The sequence below is a fragment of the Megascapheus bottae genome, chromosome 18 (genome assembly GCF_031878675.1).
Source record: "Megascapheus bottae isolate mThoBot1 chromosome 18, mThoBot2.hap1, whole genome shotgun sequence".
Taxonomy (NCBI): domain Eukaryota; kingdom Metazoa; phylum Chordata; class Mammalia; order Rodentia; family Geomyidae; genus Megascapheus; species Megascapheus bottae.
The window spans coordinates 39,126,381-39,143,627 of record NC_143526.1 but is presented as its reverse complement, the minus strand read 5'-3'; the positions used below and the strand labels follow the sequence as shown (position 1 = coordinate 39,143,627).

The 17,247-nt window shown below is 54.5% G+C and overlaps 1 protein-coding gene and 1 long non-coding RNA gene across 2 annotated transcripts; both read right to left on the bottom strand.

Moving 5' to 3' along the window:
- Positions 1-979: 979 nt before the first annotated feature.
- Positions 980-6,445, bottom strand: Slc2a10 (solute carrier family 2 member 10). Its single transcript, XM_090352729.1, has 5 exons — positions 6,418-6,445; positions 4,951-6,204; positions 3,706-3,828; positions 2,873-3,008; positions 980-2,553 (listed from the first exon to the last, which is right to left on the bottom strand). The coding sequence occupies exons 1-5, from the start codon at positions 6,443-6,445 to the stop codon at positions 2,484-2,486; spliced, it is 1,611 nt and encodes a 536-aa protein (XP_090208855.1). The 3' UTR covers positions 980-2,483.
- Positions 6,446-10,313: 3,868 nt separating this feature from the next.
- LOC150050569 (uncharacterized) lies at positions 10,314-17,191 on the bottom strand. Its single transcript, XR_016538730.1, has 5 exons — positions 16,711-17,191; positions 15,621-15,766; positions 11,358-11,413; positions 11,088-11,168; positions 10,314-10,346 (listed from the first exon to the last, which is right to left on the bottom strand). It is a non-coding gene; the product is annotated as an uncharacterized LOC150050569 (long non-coding RNA).
- Between the last annotated feature and the right edge of the window lie 56 nt (positions 17,192-17,247).

Below are 17,247 nucleotides of genomic sequence, written 5' to 3'. Positions count from 1 at the left end.
TGGGCTGAGCACATTCCTATTTATCTCGTGTGTGTGTGTGTGTGTGTGTGTGTGTGTGTGTGTGTGTGTGTGTGTGTGTGTGTGTGTGTAGAAGATACTCAGGCCCTCGTGCTCTCACTTGACCTTTTTGTCCAAGGCTGGTTGTGTGCTCCACCACCTGAACCACAGCTCCACTTCTAGCTTTTTGCTTGTTAACTGGAGATAAGAATCTCGCCAACTTTCCCTCCTGGGCTGGCTTCAATCTAGGATCTTCAGAGTAGCTAGGATGACAGGAGTTGAGTCACCAGCCCGGCCTTTGTGTTTAATTAGCTTCTTGATTTCTCATCACAGATAAAGGCATAAAACGAACACATCAAAATACAGTTAATTGTACTCAGTAGCACGTCGGCGGTTCTTATCGTCATGTTTGAGCATTGAAGTTCAGTGTTTCCTAAAGTAAAAAATAAGACGGCATGTAAAGATTTTGTTTTACTGAGCTCGTCCCATGATTACAGAAATAAGAGAATTTCCAAGAATGTCAGAGAATTCACAGGAACATACGATAGTACAGAGAGATCTCAAGGGAGGGTGGGTTTAGTGTCCTTTCCCATCCCTTCCTGGGGACCCGGTCTTGAGCTGTTCTCTGCCTGCCTGCTGGTCACTGAAGACTGCAGTGAGAATTTGGGAGGCCTGGAGTCCACAGTGGCCAGCAAATGGCATTGCTGCAACTCTGCCACCTGGTGGCCAGATTGCACAGTGCAGTTATGAATTAGCCAGAGCTTTCATACCATTAAAATATCACACACACACGCACACACACACACACAGACACACACACAGAGACACAGACACACACACACACAGACACAGAGACACACACAGACACACAGACACACACACAGACACACACACAGACATACACACAGACACACACACAGACACACACACACAGACACACATAGAGACACAGACACAGACACACACACACACACAGACAGAGACACAGACACAGACACACACACACGGAATTAAAGCGACGTATACAATGTCCTGAAGTTTCATCTACTGTGTGGTGCCCCAGCTCATCACATCAAGCAAGTCCACTTTCAAGAACTGGGCCGTGCTGTTTAACTGCATTTCGGGGTTTCATCCTGCTCTGACCACCCGCGTGGGAGCCTGCTCTCCGGCGAGGACCGATGGAAAGCACACAGCCCGTGTCTCCACTCCACCACCTCGTGGGGAGCGTGTCCGACGCCCTGCGTGGGAGGCCCAGTGCCCCGGCACCGGGGGCGGCTCTGGTGCCCACACCAACATTCCACCCCCCCTGTGTCACAGACCAGGAAGCATTTGAGCTGGGAAGGAAAATGAGTAAGTATGGAAAGTGGAGTCTGCCGTGGTCACAGCAGGAGCTGGAGAGGTGAGGGAAGGGACCAGAGCGGGAGTGGGAATCCTGTTTCTGGGGAGAAAGGTTCAGTAAATCTTTTTTGTGGGTCGTGGGACTTGAACTCTGGGCCTGGGTGCTGTCCCTGAGCTCTTCAGCTACGGCCCTACCCCTGGAGCCACAGCGCCACTTCCAGTTTTCTGGTGGTTAACTGGAGATAAGAGTCTCACGGACTTCAGTGTCTGGGCTGGCTTTGAACTGCGATCCTCAGATCTCAGCCTCCTGAGTAGCGAGGATTACAGGCGGGAGCCACTGCGCCCAGCCTATTTTGCTTTTGTTGTTCAAGCACTCTACCACTTGCGCCACACCCCCAGACCTTTTTGCTCCTTCTTCCCCTCATCCCTGCCCCAAGGTGTCTTGTGTTTCTGCCGGGGCTGGCCTCAAATCCTGCCTCTGTCTCCTGTGCAGCTGAGATTCCAGTATGACCACCACGGACAGCCTGAGATGAGCTCTCCCTCCCTTTCTCTGTTCTGTGATGGCTCCACCCCTGCCCCTGAGTAACTGGCATTACAGGTGGGCATTGCCACCCTCAGCCCTGGATGCTCTCCTTCAACAGCGCACTGCCCTCCACGGCGTTGGAATCGGCTCCTGCCCAGTGTCTCACCAGCACCCCTCATTCTGTAGGTAAGGATGCGGAGGCAGGGCCAGGCAGAGTTGCTTGCAGTGTAGCTGGGGTAGAGCCCCAGCCGGCTGCCCGTGTGGACTTCTGGTCGGTGCCCCGCCAGCTGCCCTGCCTCCTCCTCCAGGAAGCCTACCAGCCCTGCACCTCCCTTCCCAGCTCTGTGGTAGAACTAGAGGGTACAAAGTTAGGGGTGACTCCAGGAACAGGTTCCTAGCAGGACCAGTGCTCTAGAGGTCGGTGGAGACAATCCATGGTACGGTGAAGACATGCTGTAGGGACTCTGGGGGAAACTGAGGCATGGGGAGAGGTACTCAGGGTTCCCCAACTTTCATTTTTCTCACCCCAGAAAAAAATGACCACCTGCAACTTGTCCATAAGCAGGAAGTGGGAGATGGGCGCTGACACCAGCGATCCAGAACCTTCCGGGGAGGGCCGAGTCACTCAGGAAGCCTCAACACGGCAGTACCGGATGCTGGCAGAGCTCTGCCCACGGCCAGAGCCCAGGGGGAACCTGCCCGGGAGAAGGAGAGGGATCAGAGGGAGGGGGAGGGGGCCTGGGGCTTCCCCAGGGAGGGCCCAGCCCCACTCCCATTCTCATCTTTCCCTCACTCCTGCCTCAACATACACATCTGCCTCCTGCCACCTTCAGTGCACTCCCCCCACAGTGCACTCGTGCATGCACATGGAACTCCATTATTTGGCGCCCTGCGCTGTGTCACTGCCTGGTGACAGAGCCCAGCCTCAGAGACAATGAGAGGCCCCTCCAGGGGGAGAGCTTGAGGAAGGACGCTGGCTGGCCGGGGGGTGGCGGGTCCAGAGCCACTTCCTACCGAAGGCTCTGGAACTGCTGCTCTATCTCTGCCAGGGATTGGCCTTTTGTTTCAGGCACGAAGAAGTAGATGAAGGCCAGGCCCAGCGCAGCCGTCAGCCCGTAGAGCAGGAAGGTCCAGGACAGGCCGATGGCACCTGGGGAGCAGAAGAGGCCAGTGTGGGCCGGGAGCCGGCTCGCCCGGTGTGGCCTGGTGGAGCACGGAGTCAAAGCCTCCGCCAGAGGCCAGGCAGCTACAGCCCGCAGCCCGCACAGCCCGGCCCGGAGCTAAGGCTGAGGTTGCAGAGACCCCAACACTGAACTGCAGCTGGCCTAGCCCGGGTGTGAGCAGCACCCCAAGAAGACACAGGCCTCGGCTCAGCCCTGGGGTGTGGGGAGGCCCAAGCGAGGAGGTCGGGAGGAGGCTGGGGAGGAAGGGGCTCTGTGGAGGGGGAAAGTTAAGTCTGGATGGCTTTCTCTCCTCTACCGGCCAGGGTCGCATCCCCAAGCAGCTTCTTGGCCCTGTAGCAGGCGGGGGGGGGGGGGAGAGGGGGAAGGATTAGGAAAGGGGGGGGGAAGCCAACCAGCAGCTGTGCGCCCAGTGGGGCAGGTCTGCCCAGAGATGAAGGGTGGTGGAGTGGGAGGGACATGCAAGATGGCTGACACTTGTGTTGGGGCCCCAGGATGGAATCTGCCTGAAGCCACCCATCTCCGGTGATTTGCGACAAAGCATCGCCTTCTGCCTGCAAGTTGGGCTGAATGGATTTCCTGTCTCTTAGGACCAGAGGGAGCCCGGAGTGGTGGCCGTGTCTGGATGGAGGCAGGGCTGGACCCTGGGAGGGGCTGGGAACTCACCCAGCAGGTGCAGGAAGGAGAGGCTGACCACGAGGTTGGTGGCCCAGTTGAGGCTGTTACAGAAGGCGAAGGCCCTTCCTCGGACCTCTGCGGGGTAGATCTCGCTGAGGAGCAGCCAGGTCACTGGAATGGGGGGTGGGGAGGGCTCCTGGGCTGAGGCTGCTTCCAGGCACCTCCTGGCCAGGCAGGCTCCCTTCCCTACCCTGCCCCAGCCGCCAGCAGCTGTCAGGTTCCTGACACCAAACTCTTCTAGCTGCAAGAATGTCTGGTTTTCCTGGTGTTAAGTACTGACACCAGGATAGACCTGGACTACGTGAGGTGTTTGATTTCTACTCCATTCATCAAGTTCCTTTCACGTAAACCCATGGTTGCGTCAGGAAGCCTGGCACTTAAAAAGTTTGGGGCAAAACCCTTTTTTTAAAAAATACATATAGGGGCTGGGAGTTTGGCCTAGTGGTAGAGTGCTTGCCTAGCATGCACGAAGACCCAGGTTCAATTCCTCAGTACCACATACATAGAAAAAAGCCAGAAGTGGTGCTGCGGCTCAAGTGATACAGCCCTAGCCTTGAGAAAATCCAGGGACAGTGCTCAGGCCCTGAACCCAAGCCCAGAACTAGCAAAAAAAAAAAAAAAATACATATAGGGCTGGAAGTTTGGCCTAGTGATAAAAGTGCTTGCCTAGCATGCATGAAGACCCAGGTTCGATTTCTCGGTACCACATACATAGGAAAAAGACAGAAGTGGTGCTGTGGCTCAAGTGGTAGAGCTCTAGCCTTGAGAAAATCCAGGGACAGTGCTTAAGCGCCAGGACTGGCAAAAAAATAAATACATAAAAATAAAAAAATATATAGACCAGGTATGGTAGCTTACACCTGTATCCCGGCTACTCCAAAAGCATAAGTCAGAAGGAGCACGGTTCAAGGGTAGCCCTAACAAAAGTTATCTAGACCTCATTGTCACCAGTAGAGCTGGGAATGATGGCACACACCTCTTACCCCAGCTATTCCTGGAGTGTAAATAGAGAAATTGTGGTCCAGATCATCCTGGGCAAAAAAAGTGGGGGGGAACAACCCTATCTGAAGAATAACCAAAGCAAAAGAGTTGGAAAGTGCCTGCCTGGCAAGCACAAGGCTGTGAGTTCAAAGCCCAGGACCACCCCCAGTGCCCGTCCACCACTGTGGCCCCAGCCTGTGCACAAAGTGGAGGAGAAGGTTCCAGATTTCCCTGCTGGAAACCCCCCTTTACCTGGCCCAAACCCCAAGGAGAAGGCGCTCACAAAGGCCAGCATGCAGACCAGGGCGGCCCATCGTAGCAGGTGGTTCTCTGAAGCAGGACTTGAGGGCTCCGGGGAGGTGGCACCCAGGACTGGCCCTGGAGAGGCCGTGACCCCTCTGGCTCCTGGGTGGGGCATGGTCGTCTCCTCGGGTGACAAGATCGGCTGCCATGGGTCCCTGCTGGCTCGTGGTTTGGGAGGGAGGGAGGTGCCTCCAGGGAGGGCGTTGTGCTGAGTGGCAGCTGGCACAGCCTGGCAGCGGGGGCCCAGTCCCATGGGCACCGCGAAGCTGACCAGGCCTATGCCACTGACCGACACGGCCATGAGGGCGCTCCCAGCGAGCAGCAGCGCCCTGCGGCCCGCACGCTCCACCAGGCCCATGGCGGCCACAGTGGCGGCCACCTTGGCCACACCAAGCCCCACGGAGGCCAGCACCGCCGAGGCTCCGCCGTGGAAGCCGACGGCTCGGAAGACGGTGGCGGCGTAGCTCAGCACGTTGGGCTGGCCGGTGAGCTGCTGGAAGAGCACGAGCCCCAGGCCCAGCGCCATCCGGCCCCGCATGTTACCCCTGGCCCTGAAGAGATCCATGAAGGAATACCGTGGCTGCCGTGGTCGCTCAGCGTCCTGGAGCGGGACGAGGTCCCCGAGGCCAGCCGAGTCCTCAGTGCCCGCAGGGAGGAAGAGGAGGCTGACGGACTGCAGGCCAGCGGGCGCCAGGGCCCAGCCAAACATGGCTCTCCAGCCCCCAGCGGCTCCCGCCAGGGCATAGCCGATGGCATAGGACAGCAGGATGCCCACGGTGACGCCAGCTTCATACAGGGCCACCAGCACTCCCCGCTGCCGCGGCCCCACCAGCTCCGACACATAGATGCAGCAGGCCATGGAGGACACGGAGATGGCGAAGCCAACTGCCAGTCGGCCCAGGATCAGCCAGGCCAGGGAGCGGGCCAGGCCCAGGCCCAGGCTGCCCGCCAGCAGTACCAGGTTGCTCCCGAGAATGGCTCGCTTCCTGCCGCAGCCGTCGATGAGGAAGCCCCCCACCAGGGAGGCCAGCAGGGCCCCCAGGAGCAGGCTGCCCACCACCACTTCCCGTCCCCAGCAGCTCAGCCCCCACTCCAGCGTGAGGGGCAGCAGGGCGCCCGAGATGACCGTCAGCTCGTACCCGAACGTCAGGCCACCCAGCAGAGACACGCACACGCACAGCGTCACGACCCGCGCAGGGCGGCCTGCAAAACAAACGGGACAGGGGTTCAGCTCAGGATGGTCTCAGGGGTTCCTGCACCCCACCACCTCTCCAGCCAGTGCCCGGTCTCCTGGCCAGCCTTGTGAGGAAGCCACGAGCTAGTTGTTCTCAAGATCCATGGGAAAAAGCATGCCACATCAGCAGCTCACGCCTGTCCCCCTAGCTACTCCAGAGGCTGAGATCTGAGGATCATCACCGCAGCCACTCTGGGCAAGGGAGCCCATGAGACCCTTCTCTCCACCGAATCACTGAAAAGCCCGAAGCAGAGTTGTGGTTCAAGTGGTAAAGTGCCACCCTTGAGCATAAAAGCTGAGAGCCCGAGGCCCCAAGTTCAAGTCCCAGTACTGGCACCAAAATAAGTAAATAAGAAAGGTGGGGGAGAGAAGGAGAGGGAGAGGGGGAGAGGGAGAGGGAGAGGAAGAGGAAGAGAAGGAGAGGAAGAGGAAGAGAAGGAGAGGAAGAGGAAGAGAAGGAGAGGTAGAGGAAGAAGAAGAGAAGGAGAGGGAGAGGGAGAGGGAGAGAGAGAACTTTTTTCCTCCCCACTTCTGTTTTAGTGAATCCATTAAGGTTTTTGGTGCTTGAGCCATTTTCCCTGATCCAAGCGCTTCTTCCAGCACCACAAAGAACATTACCAAGTGTTCTGCCGTGACACAAATGTGTGCAGCTGTGCTGGGGCCTGGGGCAGGCTTGGCCCCACAGGGACCTTGAGCGCTGCCGAGACCGTGAAAGGGATGGAGAGACTGAAGTTCTAGCTTCATCTACTTATAAAGTCAGTCAGCCCTCTAGGCCCGGTGGGCACCATATTCGTTGGCCATGAAATCATTCCGGTGACTTCATTTTGAAGAAATTTTTGTGCCACTCCTGGGACTTGAACTCAGGACCTAGGTGCTGTCCCTGAGCTTTTTAGCTTAAAGCTAGCACTCCACTACTGGAGCCACAGGTCCACTTCTGAGTTGTTTTTTTTCCGGTGGTTCATTGGAGACAAGAGTTTCAAGGACTTCCCTGCCTAGGCTGGTTTTGAACCACGATCCTCAGCTCTCAACCGCCTGAGGAAGTAGGGCCATGAACTCACACTGAGGAGATACCTCTGCCTTTCATGTGGAGTGGGCCTGCTGTCCTCACTGCCTCTGGACACACAGAAATGGTTATGATTTAGATATGGGTTGCCCCCAACCCCATCCCCAAAGGCTCATGTCGAGAGCTTGGGGCCCAGCCACTGGCACGATTTGGGAAGATTCAGTAAAATTTAGGGGGTGGTACTCAGCTGGAGGAAGCAGATGGCAAAGTACAGGCATTTGAAGACAACAGTTGACTGACCCCTGGCTATCCAACCCCCTACACAACACACACACTGCTTTTTGTCCATCAGGAAGATGGCAATTCTGACAAGAACTCCCAAGACCAAAAACCACCAACAGAAATGTGGGAGTCCTGGCACATGACGGCTCACAGCGAAACCCTGTCCTGGGAATGGAGCTGGAGGTTGATTGTGTTATGGTCATGCAAAAGACTCACCTACACTTTATCTGTGCCCTGAGACTTTGTAGGAGGCCGAGTTTAAAGGTAGACAGGCTAATGAATTGACAGAGGAAATTACAGGGAGCCTGGCTTTCCAGCTGCCACATGCTTATTGCTGGTTACATGGAACCAGGGTTACAGTAAAAACTTGTTGCTTTGAAAAGTATGCAGTTTGGTCAGAAAAGCCCCAGTGAAGCCAGAGCTAAGATAGACCTGAATTCCTAAGGGATTAAGACCATTAAAAAGAATCCAGGCCTCTTTGCATTGGGACAAGAGGAATGGAGCCTTGAGAGCATCGCAGGAATTAGTAAATCCATCACAGATTCTAGGGTTTGAATGCACAAAACTCATTTAACAGACTTTCCCTTGAGGCCACAGGTCAGGGTGACCCAGGGTTTGTCTCATCATTCTCAGCTGCCCAGGTACTCAGAGGCCATTGCAGTTATGGCCCAAGGGGAAGCCACAGGAAGATATTTTGGGTAATGCTTGCATGATGCCAGTTTTGCAAGCCTGAAGCAGTTAAGAGCAACATCACAGAGGCATCTAGTGAGATTTCAAAGGCAGGCCTGGGAGATCAGGGCCAGAATCCATGCAGGCACCCACAGGGTGAAGCCTGGGTTGCAGCAGAGGCCCCAGGAAGTTAGAAGCGCCAGCAACATGGACCACCTGCCAAAGAAGGGGCCAGCAGGCTGAGAAAGACCATGTGACCACATCCAGTAGGGCCTCAGCCCCTCGAGCTCACATCCAGTATGCTGGACACGGCACCGTAGGATTGTGGCTAGCCCTGCTGGGCTGCAGTCTTGCTTTGGGCTGCTCCATCCTCTTTCTTCTTTTATTGTTCCTTTTTGGTATAAGGATATTTATTCCAGGCTGTTGTATGCTGATACCATTGGATTGTATAGTGCCATTCCTAGGGCTTAAACTCCAAGCCTTGAACTCTTGCTTGGCAGTGGCTTCTTCTTCTTCCTCTTCCTCCTCCTCCTCCTTCTTTTTGTTTAGAAAACCACTTCAGCCACACTCGACTTCTGGCTTTTTGTGTGTGTGTGTGTGGGGGGGGGTCATGGGGCTTGAACTCTGGGCCTAGGTGCTGTCCCTGAGCTCTTCAGCTCGAGGCTACTGCCCTATCCTTGAGCCAAGCCCCACTTCGTGTTTCCTAGAGATTAATTGGAGATGTCTCAGGTCCTTTTGTGCCTGGGCTGGCTTTGAACCTTGACCCTCAGATCTCAGCCTCCTGAGCAGCTGGGATTACAGGCGTGAGCCACTGCGCCCAGCTTACTTCCGGCTTTCTGGTGATTTACTGGAGATCAGCGTCTCATGGACTTTCTTGCCTGGGCTGGCTCTTCACACCATGATCCTCAGATCTCAGCCTCCTGAGTGGCTGGGATGACAGAAGCCACCAGCAGCCTGCCACTGTTCTTTCACTTTGGGGGGGCTCTTGTCAATAGGCCCGGAGTTTCTGGGAAGTTTGAATTTCGGCTTTTGCACAGGGTTGGAGCTGTGAAGTCTGTGGAGATGCACGATGCGCTGACTGCAGTTTGTGTGACAGGAGAGTCTTAAAGCATCCTGCCTGAGGCAGGAACAGAGGTGCAGCGGTTCGGGTTCAGGGAATCAGGGTTCTTGACAGCAGTGGGTGGCACTATATTGGGAAGTACTTGAAACTTAAGAGTGTGGGATGGGCCCGGAGTTTAAAGTCTAGCGGTAGAGTGCTTGCCTAGCATGCATAAAGACCCAGGATGGATTCCCCAGTACACAGAAAAAAGCTGGAAGTGGTGCTGAGGCTCAAGTAGTAGAGCTCTAGCCTTGAGAAAGCCCAAAAACAGTGCTCAGCCATCTTCCTGTCCTCCATGCAGTAAAGGCCCCAGGCCCAGAACCAACAGAGCGGGAGGAGGAAGGATGCAACGTCTGACTGGGAGCCAAAATAAATAATTCCTCCCTGTTAGTAGCTCTGGTCAAATACCCTGTCCTGGTGCAAAGTCTGACTAACAGCCACAGAGGGGAAAACACAGAGTCACCTGCCAGTCCCTGGGCTCCTGTTGAGGTGAAAGGGGAAGGAACTCATGCCTGGCTCCCTCAGCCTGGAGGAAGGCTCAAGATCCCTGCCCACCACCCTGCGGAGAAATGCGGCAGACACATCATGGCAGTGAGAAGAGAATAATAAAATGAAAAGTCAAACACCAGTGACCGCCTGCTGGATGTGGTTGCTCACACCTGTAATCCCAGCACTCGGGGCAGAGGAGGGAGGATCAAGAATTGAAGGCCTTGGCCACTCATTTGCTAAAAGCAGATGAGGAATAATAACAGGTGTGGGTTTTGATCCTGCTCACTGCTGCAATCACGTCTGCATAGAAAGGAAGAGCAGACTGGGGACTGAATAGTCCCTGACCTCCGTGTGTAAGAGCAGCGGTCACACAGGGGGGTACAAGAGAGCTGGGGTTTGAGGGAAGAGATGTAGAGGAGGGGAAACTCCCAGGATGCCAGTGACAGGGTCTCAGGGTGGCATGGGCAGGGCGGGGAGGCCAGGCCCACCTGTAAGCTGCTCAAGGATCTCGCTTCTCCAGGGCCCCGTCCCCAGTGCTGCCAGCCTCCTCGCCTCCACCTCCTGGTCCTCTGCTTCCCCCAAACAGACAATTCCTCCTGGGTCCCAGTTCATCTGGGTAGGTACACCTTTTGCCGGGGCCCCCCATCCTCTGTTGGGGAACCCCTCTCATCCTCATGCTGACTCTACAGCCCAAACAGGACCATTTTACAGACAGAAGCACTGAGAAGACATTTGAAACAGTGTCTAGGTCACAGAGCAGGGATTTGAACTCATGCAGTCGGCCCTCTTTTCCCACCCTCTCCTGTGCACTGGGCTCCAACAGCTCTGGCCTGAACCTCACGAGCTCTTTCCTGCCCCTGAGATCTTTTCCCTCAGATCTCAGCTCCAAGGCTTCCTGTTCACCACGTCTTCCTGGCCTGCCTAACAGCCCCTCTGGGGAACCTGCAAGGGCCGCTTCTAGCCCCGGTGCACAGCTTCTCCTTCCCATCCTCCTTTCTCCAGGGATGTTTGTTTTAGTGAGCACCTACTTTGGGAATGTTCACTACAGAACAAGCTGGCCATCCCAGTCTTCCCTGACAAGTGCCCAGCTGTCCACCAGGCCTGGTCCCTGGGGGCTGGGTCCTCGGTGGCCTCTCTGGGCCTCTACTTCCTCCTTTCCCGGGCCTGAGACCCTGGGAAAGTGCTCCACCCCCTTGTCCCAGCGAGAGGAGGAGGGAGGGGGCAGCCCCAGCCCCGAGGAAGACAGAGTTGCAGGTGACCCAGGGGGTGGCCAGGCCAGGCCTCAGGGCTCTGCCATGCTAGGGACTTACCCATGGCGAGGGGTCTGGGGATGAACTTCTCAGCCAGCCCAGCCTCAGTCTGCCTGGGCGTTGCCACGTCGCTGGCCCTGGCTGGAGGCGGAGGCGGGACTCAGAGAGCTGGGACCGCCCCACCGCCGCTGCCTGCCCAGCTCGGGGCCTCCACCCAGGGGCCTGGCTCCCCTTCGCCTGGCCCCTCACATCGCACGTCCGGGCTCCCCTGTCACAGGACCCCACCCAGTGTGCTGCACACACACACACACACACCCCGTGCACACTCACCCTAGCCTCACCATGGGGTAGGCAGAGTTTCTTGTTCTTGAGAGCTTGCATTCCAGCTGCAAAAAAAGAAAAAAAAGAAATCATGGAGGAAGCCAGAAAAACCTCCCATCAGTATTCACTCGAGCGACTCAGGAGGCTGAGATCTGAAGGATCGAAGCTTGAGGTCAGCCTGGACCCAAAAACAAACCAAAAAACAGCATCGAGACTCCAATTAACTAGCAAAAAAAAAAAGTGTGTGGCTCAAGTGGTACAGTACAAGAAAGCTGAGTGAGCGAACTGAGCCAGTGCAAGAATCTGAGTTCAAATCCTAGTAACCCTTCTCTCCCCACTACCTGTTCCCCCAAAAGGAAAAAAAAAAAAAAAAAAAAAAGCCTGCTAATGGTAAAGGCTGGCAGGAAACGTGCTCCCAAGATGGGTGAGGCAGGCCCAGAGGCTGCCTGGACGACGCTGCCTCGATGGTCCAGGCAGCAGGAAGAGCTAAGGAGCTTGTGGGGTCAGAGGACAACAGAAGTGGAGCTCCCGCTCTGCCTGGGAGCGGGCAGAGAGGCTGTGTGATGGGTTCCGCCCAGGTCACTCAGTCAGAGGAGTTACTGCCCCCGCTGCCATCTCTGTCCTTCAGAGAATACAGAAGCCCTCTTCTTGGCCACTCTCAATAGAGCCAGGGAATGTTCTGGCTGACCTGGTCCTTTGGTTTCCCAGGGCTGGCTGCTCCTCTGGGAGGTGGACGGAGCTAGGGACCCACTTCCTCACACAGCCTGAGTGACAGGTGCCACAGTCAGGGCTGGGTCGGGCCTCACTTAGGGCCTCCTGGCCTCCTACTCATTGTTTATTCACTCAGCTCATGGCACCTGCTCCACAAGACTAGAATTTATTGACTAAGCCAACACCTGCAGGCACTAGCTCTTCAATCAATAGCCTATGAGGAGCTAAACCCTGCCAGCCAGCTTGGCCAGCCCCACCCTGCCAGACTCACAAGTTGTCCCAGCTAAGGGGGGCCAGAGCCTGGGATGACACTAAGCTCTTGCTTAGGGCTAAACTCTGCTAAATTCCCAGACCCAGACTCAGGAGGTATCTGAGTGCTTGTTGCTCGAAGCCATTAAAGCGCCAGGGATAATTTGTTACACAGCAATTAACAGCCAATACAGATTCTGTCCCTGTTTTCTTAAACACACACACACACACGTAGTGCAGGGTTCTACTGGTTCACACCTGTAATCAATCCTAGCTACTCCAGGAGCTGAAATCCAAGGATTGTGATTTAAAGCTAGCTGAAGTAGGAGAATTTGTGACTTTTTATCTTATTTTTTTGCCTGTCCAGGGGCTTAAACTCAAGACCTGGGTACTGTACCAGGGCTTTTGCTCAAAGCGAGTGCTCTACGACTTCGGACACAGCTCCACTTCTGGTCTTTTTAAAGGAGTCAATAGAGACGAGATTCTCTGGCTTTGAACAATGATCCTCAGAGCTCAGCCTCCTACGTAGCAAGGGTGCCGGCGTGAACCACTCCTTCCCAACTTCTGTGGGACTTACCTCCAATTAACTACCAAAAAGCTGAAACTGAAGCTGTGGCTCCGGTGACGGAGTGCTAGCCTTGAGCAAAAGAGCTCAGGGACAGCACCCAGGCTCTGAGTTCAAGGCCAAGACCAGCACGCCCCTCCCCCTCGCAAAAAAAATGTTTCTTCTGAGTGGTCTTTTCTTGTCTGCTTGTGGTTTTCATCATAAATAGAGCTGGGCATGCTGGTCAATTCCAGAGATAGCCTAAGTTCCAGAGAGCATGGATAGAGGTGGAGGGTGGACAGTAGAAGAGTAGAGGAGGCTACCAGGAGCCAAGGATGAAGCAAAGTCCCAGGAAGCTGCCAGAGGACCAAGACTGCCAACATCCAAGCCCTAACAACCGTGACCCACGCCCTAAAGAGCTGGCAGCTTACACTCACTCCTCCTGCTGAGCCGAGGCTCACACTAGCCCCTGAGCACCAGGACACTGGCTGTGGAAGCCCAGAGCCCTTGGCCTCCAGCCTCAGCAGTTGGAGCTGTGTCTTTCCGTAGAGCCCACAGACAGGGGCTCCACGTGTTAAGGCCCAAAGCCATGCAGATTCGAGTCTCTAAGCTCAGCCTGTGGCCCTCAGAGGCCCAGGTCTGCCAATACTAGAAGAGCGCCTCCTTGCCCACATTTGATTTCTATCTGAGCAGAGCAAAAAAAAAAAAAGGCCCCCAGACAGCTTATTAGTAATTCAAACACATCAGGGGCCTACACCAGTGATATAAATGAAAGAGCTGAACTGACAGAATGCAGTGTGGAGTGGTGAGAGTTGTGGCCAAAAGGAGGCCGTCCTTGCAGAGCAGGAGTCAGTCAAGGAGGGGAAGCTGCCTGTTTTGTTCATAAAGTTTTATTGGAACCCAGCCTGGGTGTTCACTCAGGGAGGGTCCGCATTGCTTCCACTCTACAGCAGTGACAAGGAATCGCAAGTCAGGATGGCATGGCTGGCAGAGCCTGATGTGTTTGCTATCTGGACCTTCGCAGTAAAGGTTTAACAACTGCTGGCCTGCACTGAGGGGAACAGTTGAGCTGAGTGGAACTCAGCTTGCTGTGGGCCAATGGGTAAGAAATACAAAAACAGCACGAACAGATCTTCTATTGTGTAAATGAGTCTTCCTGGATTTTTTTTTTTTTGCCAGTCCTGGGGCTTGAAACTCAAGGCCTGGGCATTGTCCCTGAGCTTCTTTTACTCAAAGCTGACACTCTCATCACTTGAGCCACAGCATCACTTCCAGCTTTTTAAGTGATACTGAAGAATCCAAGCCAGGGCTTCATGCATGCTTGGCAAGCACTCTACCATTAAGTTACATTCCCAGCCCTGCGTTTTTGTTTTGTTTTGTTTTTAATAAAGGAAAATGAGTGTATTTGTTTGTTCTGGCAGTACTGGAAATTGAACTCAGACTCGTTAGACAAGTATGCTGTCACTGAAGCCGCCTCCACAGCCCTTTTGGCTTCGAGTTATTTCTCAGAGAAGGGCTCATACTTTTGCCCCAGCAGGCCTTGGGCCAAAATCCACCTGTTTCTGCTTCTCAAGTAGCTGGGATTACAGTACATTTTTTTTTTTGCCAGTCCTGGGCTTCAGCTCAGGGAATAGCACTGTCCTTGGGCTTTCTCAAAGTCAGAGCTCTACCACTTGAGCCACAGCACCACTTCTGGCTCTTTTTCTATGTATGTGGGATTGAGGAATCAAACCTGGGTCTTCGTGCATGCTAGGCAAGCACTCTACCACTAGGCCAAACTCCCAGCCCAGTACATTTTTATTTTTTGCCAGTCCTGGGGCTTGAACTCAGGGCCTGAGCACTGTCCTTAGGCTTTCTTAAGGTTAGTGCTGTACCACTATAGCCACTGCACCACTTCCAGCTTTTTTTTTCCTATGTATGTGGTATGGAGGAATCAAACCCGGGTCTTCGTGCATGCTAGGCAAGCGCACTACCACTAGGCCAAACTCCCAGCCCCAGTCCATTTTTTTTAAAGGATGGGGAAAAAAATCATCTCACAAACTCAGTACAGCTGGGAAGTGACCAGGACCTGTCTCAAATGAGGTAACAGGAACACAGCAACCTCAGCAAAGGTTCTTGTGGGTCCTGCATGGTGCCCAGAAGTTGCAGAACCTGGAAGCCTGACCCAGCCACTGGAAAGAGAAGGCCGGGCAAGCAAGCTGCCATTGTTCCGGAGACTCTGTCATAGTTCAGTATCATCACAAAATTGCTACAGAATGCATGGGCATCACCAGGGGAATCCCACAAAACCCTCAGTAGCATGTAGCCGTCATTCCCTTTTTCCAGAGTCTGGCACACTTGTTCCTGTCTGCAATTGGCAGACTCCCTCCTTTATCTGTAAATCAGCTGCTGGAAGCTGCAACTCCACCTTTCTGTGGAGGCAAGCCTGCTTGGGGACAAAGCATCAGAGAAGAGGGTGGAGTCAGAGATTCAGGTGTGAGTCCCCAGGGTCCAGCTTCTGTGTGTTTAAGCAGTGGAAAGGTATGTCCAGTAGGCGGCGCTGCTGGCCCCCAGCACAGGCCCAGCTCCCGCAACCTGGGCTGGGCTGGGCTGGAGGCAGGAGCATTCTCCACTGCATCCCTCCCGTCCTCAGGCAGGACCAACTGCAGCAGGCCAGCATGGGACCCAGCTCTCTGGCTGTCCGGGGCTGTCCCTACCCCACCACTCCTTAGCCATTGCTGGGACCCAAATGTGTTTTCTATTGCGTGCACCTGGGTTCACCTACCTACCTGTTTCTCACCTCCTCCTCTTGTTCTTCCTCCTCCTCCTTCTTGTGCCAGTCTTGAACTTAGGGTCTCTCACGCCCGTTTGGCTTTTTTTCCCCTCAAGGCTGATGCTGTATTCCCTGAGCCACACTTCTACTTCTGGCTTTTTCCTGGTTAAGTGGAGAAAACTCTCATGGACTTTTCTGCCTAGGCTGGCTTTGAACCATGATTGGTCTCCAGCTCTACCTTTAACTGTCTTTCCTGTATTCAGGCAATCAAAACTGTCAACTCCACTCCTGCATCTTTTTTTTTTTTTTGAATCCTGATTTGTTTCCTTTATCCTGCACACGCTATACCTTTTCTCTCAGGTGCAGTGTGATGGTGGGAAAACAGACAAGTCCCCCTCCCCCATTCTCAGCTGACCAATCACAAGAGTGAGGTAGGCATTAATTGAAGTAACTTGTGCTAATGCTAGATTTGAAGGGATCTGGTGCGTGTAAACACTGCCTTTCCTCAGAGGGCAGGCCTGACTTCTCACTGAGCTGAGAACAGCCAGTACCCACACAGATCTAGACAACAAAGAGAAAGAAGAGCACTTCTGTCAGAGGAAAAAGTAGGGTGCAAAGACCTTGTGGCAAGAAGGAACACAGCAGGAATCTGAGAGTAGATGGAGGTGTCTGAAGAGCAGAGAAAGGTAAGTCTGGTAGGAGAGGGTCGAAAAGAAAGGCAGGGGATCCCTGCAGGCCACCACGGGCTGAATGAAGGACCCAGTCTTTATCTGAAGCAGAGGAAGGAACCATTCAAAGGTCTGAACTGAATGTGAAGAAACTAGAACCACAGTGACCACAGCGCACACACACACACACACACACACACACGTGGCTCTAGTAGATGTCCATACAGTAGACTTCTCAAGCCCTGTTTGGCTAGATCTGGTAACCATGGCGACAGCTCTGTGAGGACACACAGACACACACACACACACATTAACAATGAAGCCCCAAGAAGCTAGGTGCTATAAATAGAATTGGTCTGGGCAAGTGTGCAGTTGGCTTAGCTAGAAAGCATACTCAGCCAACAGGGGAGGGGGAGGAATGCTTGCCAAGAGGCCCACCGTGTGTGTGGATGGACCCCTCCAAATGCCATGGGGCCAAGGACACTGTCGTCATAGCAACTTGAACCACAGGGTCTTTCTTCAATACTTGTGCTGAAGTCTGAAGTGCTGAGGGGCGGGGAGAGCAGTATCGTTTAATTCTTGTCTTAAATTTGATTTTTGGTGGAACTTGAGTATGAACTCGGTCTTGCGCTGGCTAGATGGGTGTTCGGCCACTTGAGCTGGGATCTCGGCCCTCTGGACCGCAGGTGTCGTCAGGGGAGTCTCCCACTTTTGTTTGTGGAGAGCCCTTGGTGGTTACCTCGGACCTACAGGTCCCACACTGCTGGGAGGGGAGGCCTGACCTGCTACCCCTGGTTCCCTTGTTGAGGCTGGGCTCCTGCCGACCCTCTGCCGTCCCTGGGCTGCACCACGCTCCTCAGCCTCCTCTCCTTTAGCTCTGACAAGCAAGCGGAACCTCCGTGCACACTGCTGGTGCAGAAGCCAGGATTCAGAGAAGTGAAGCTGGCGGCTTCGCCCCCCGGCCCTGGCCCCGGC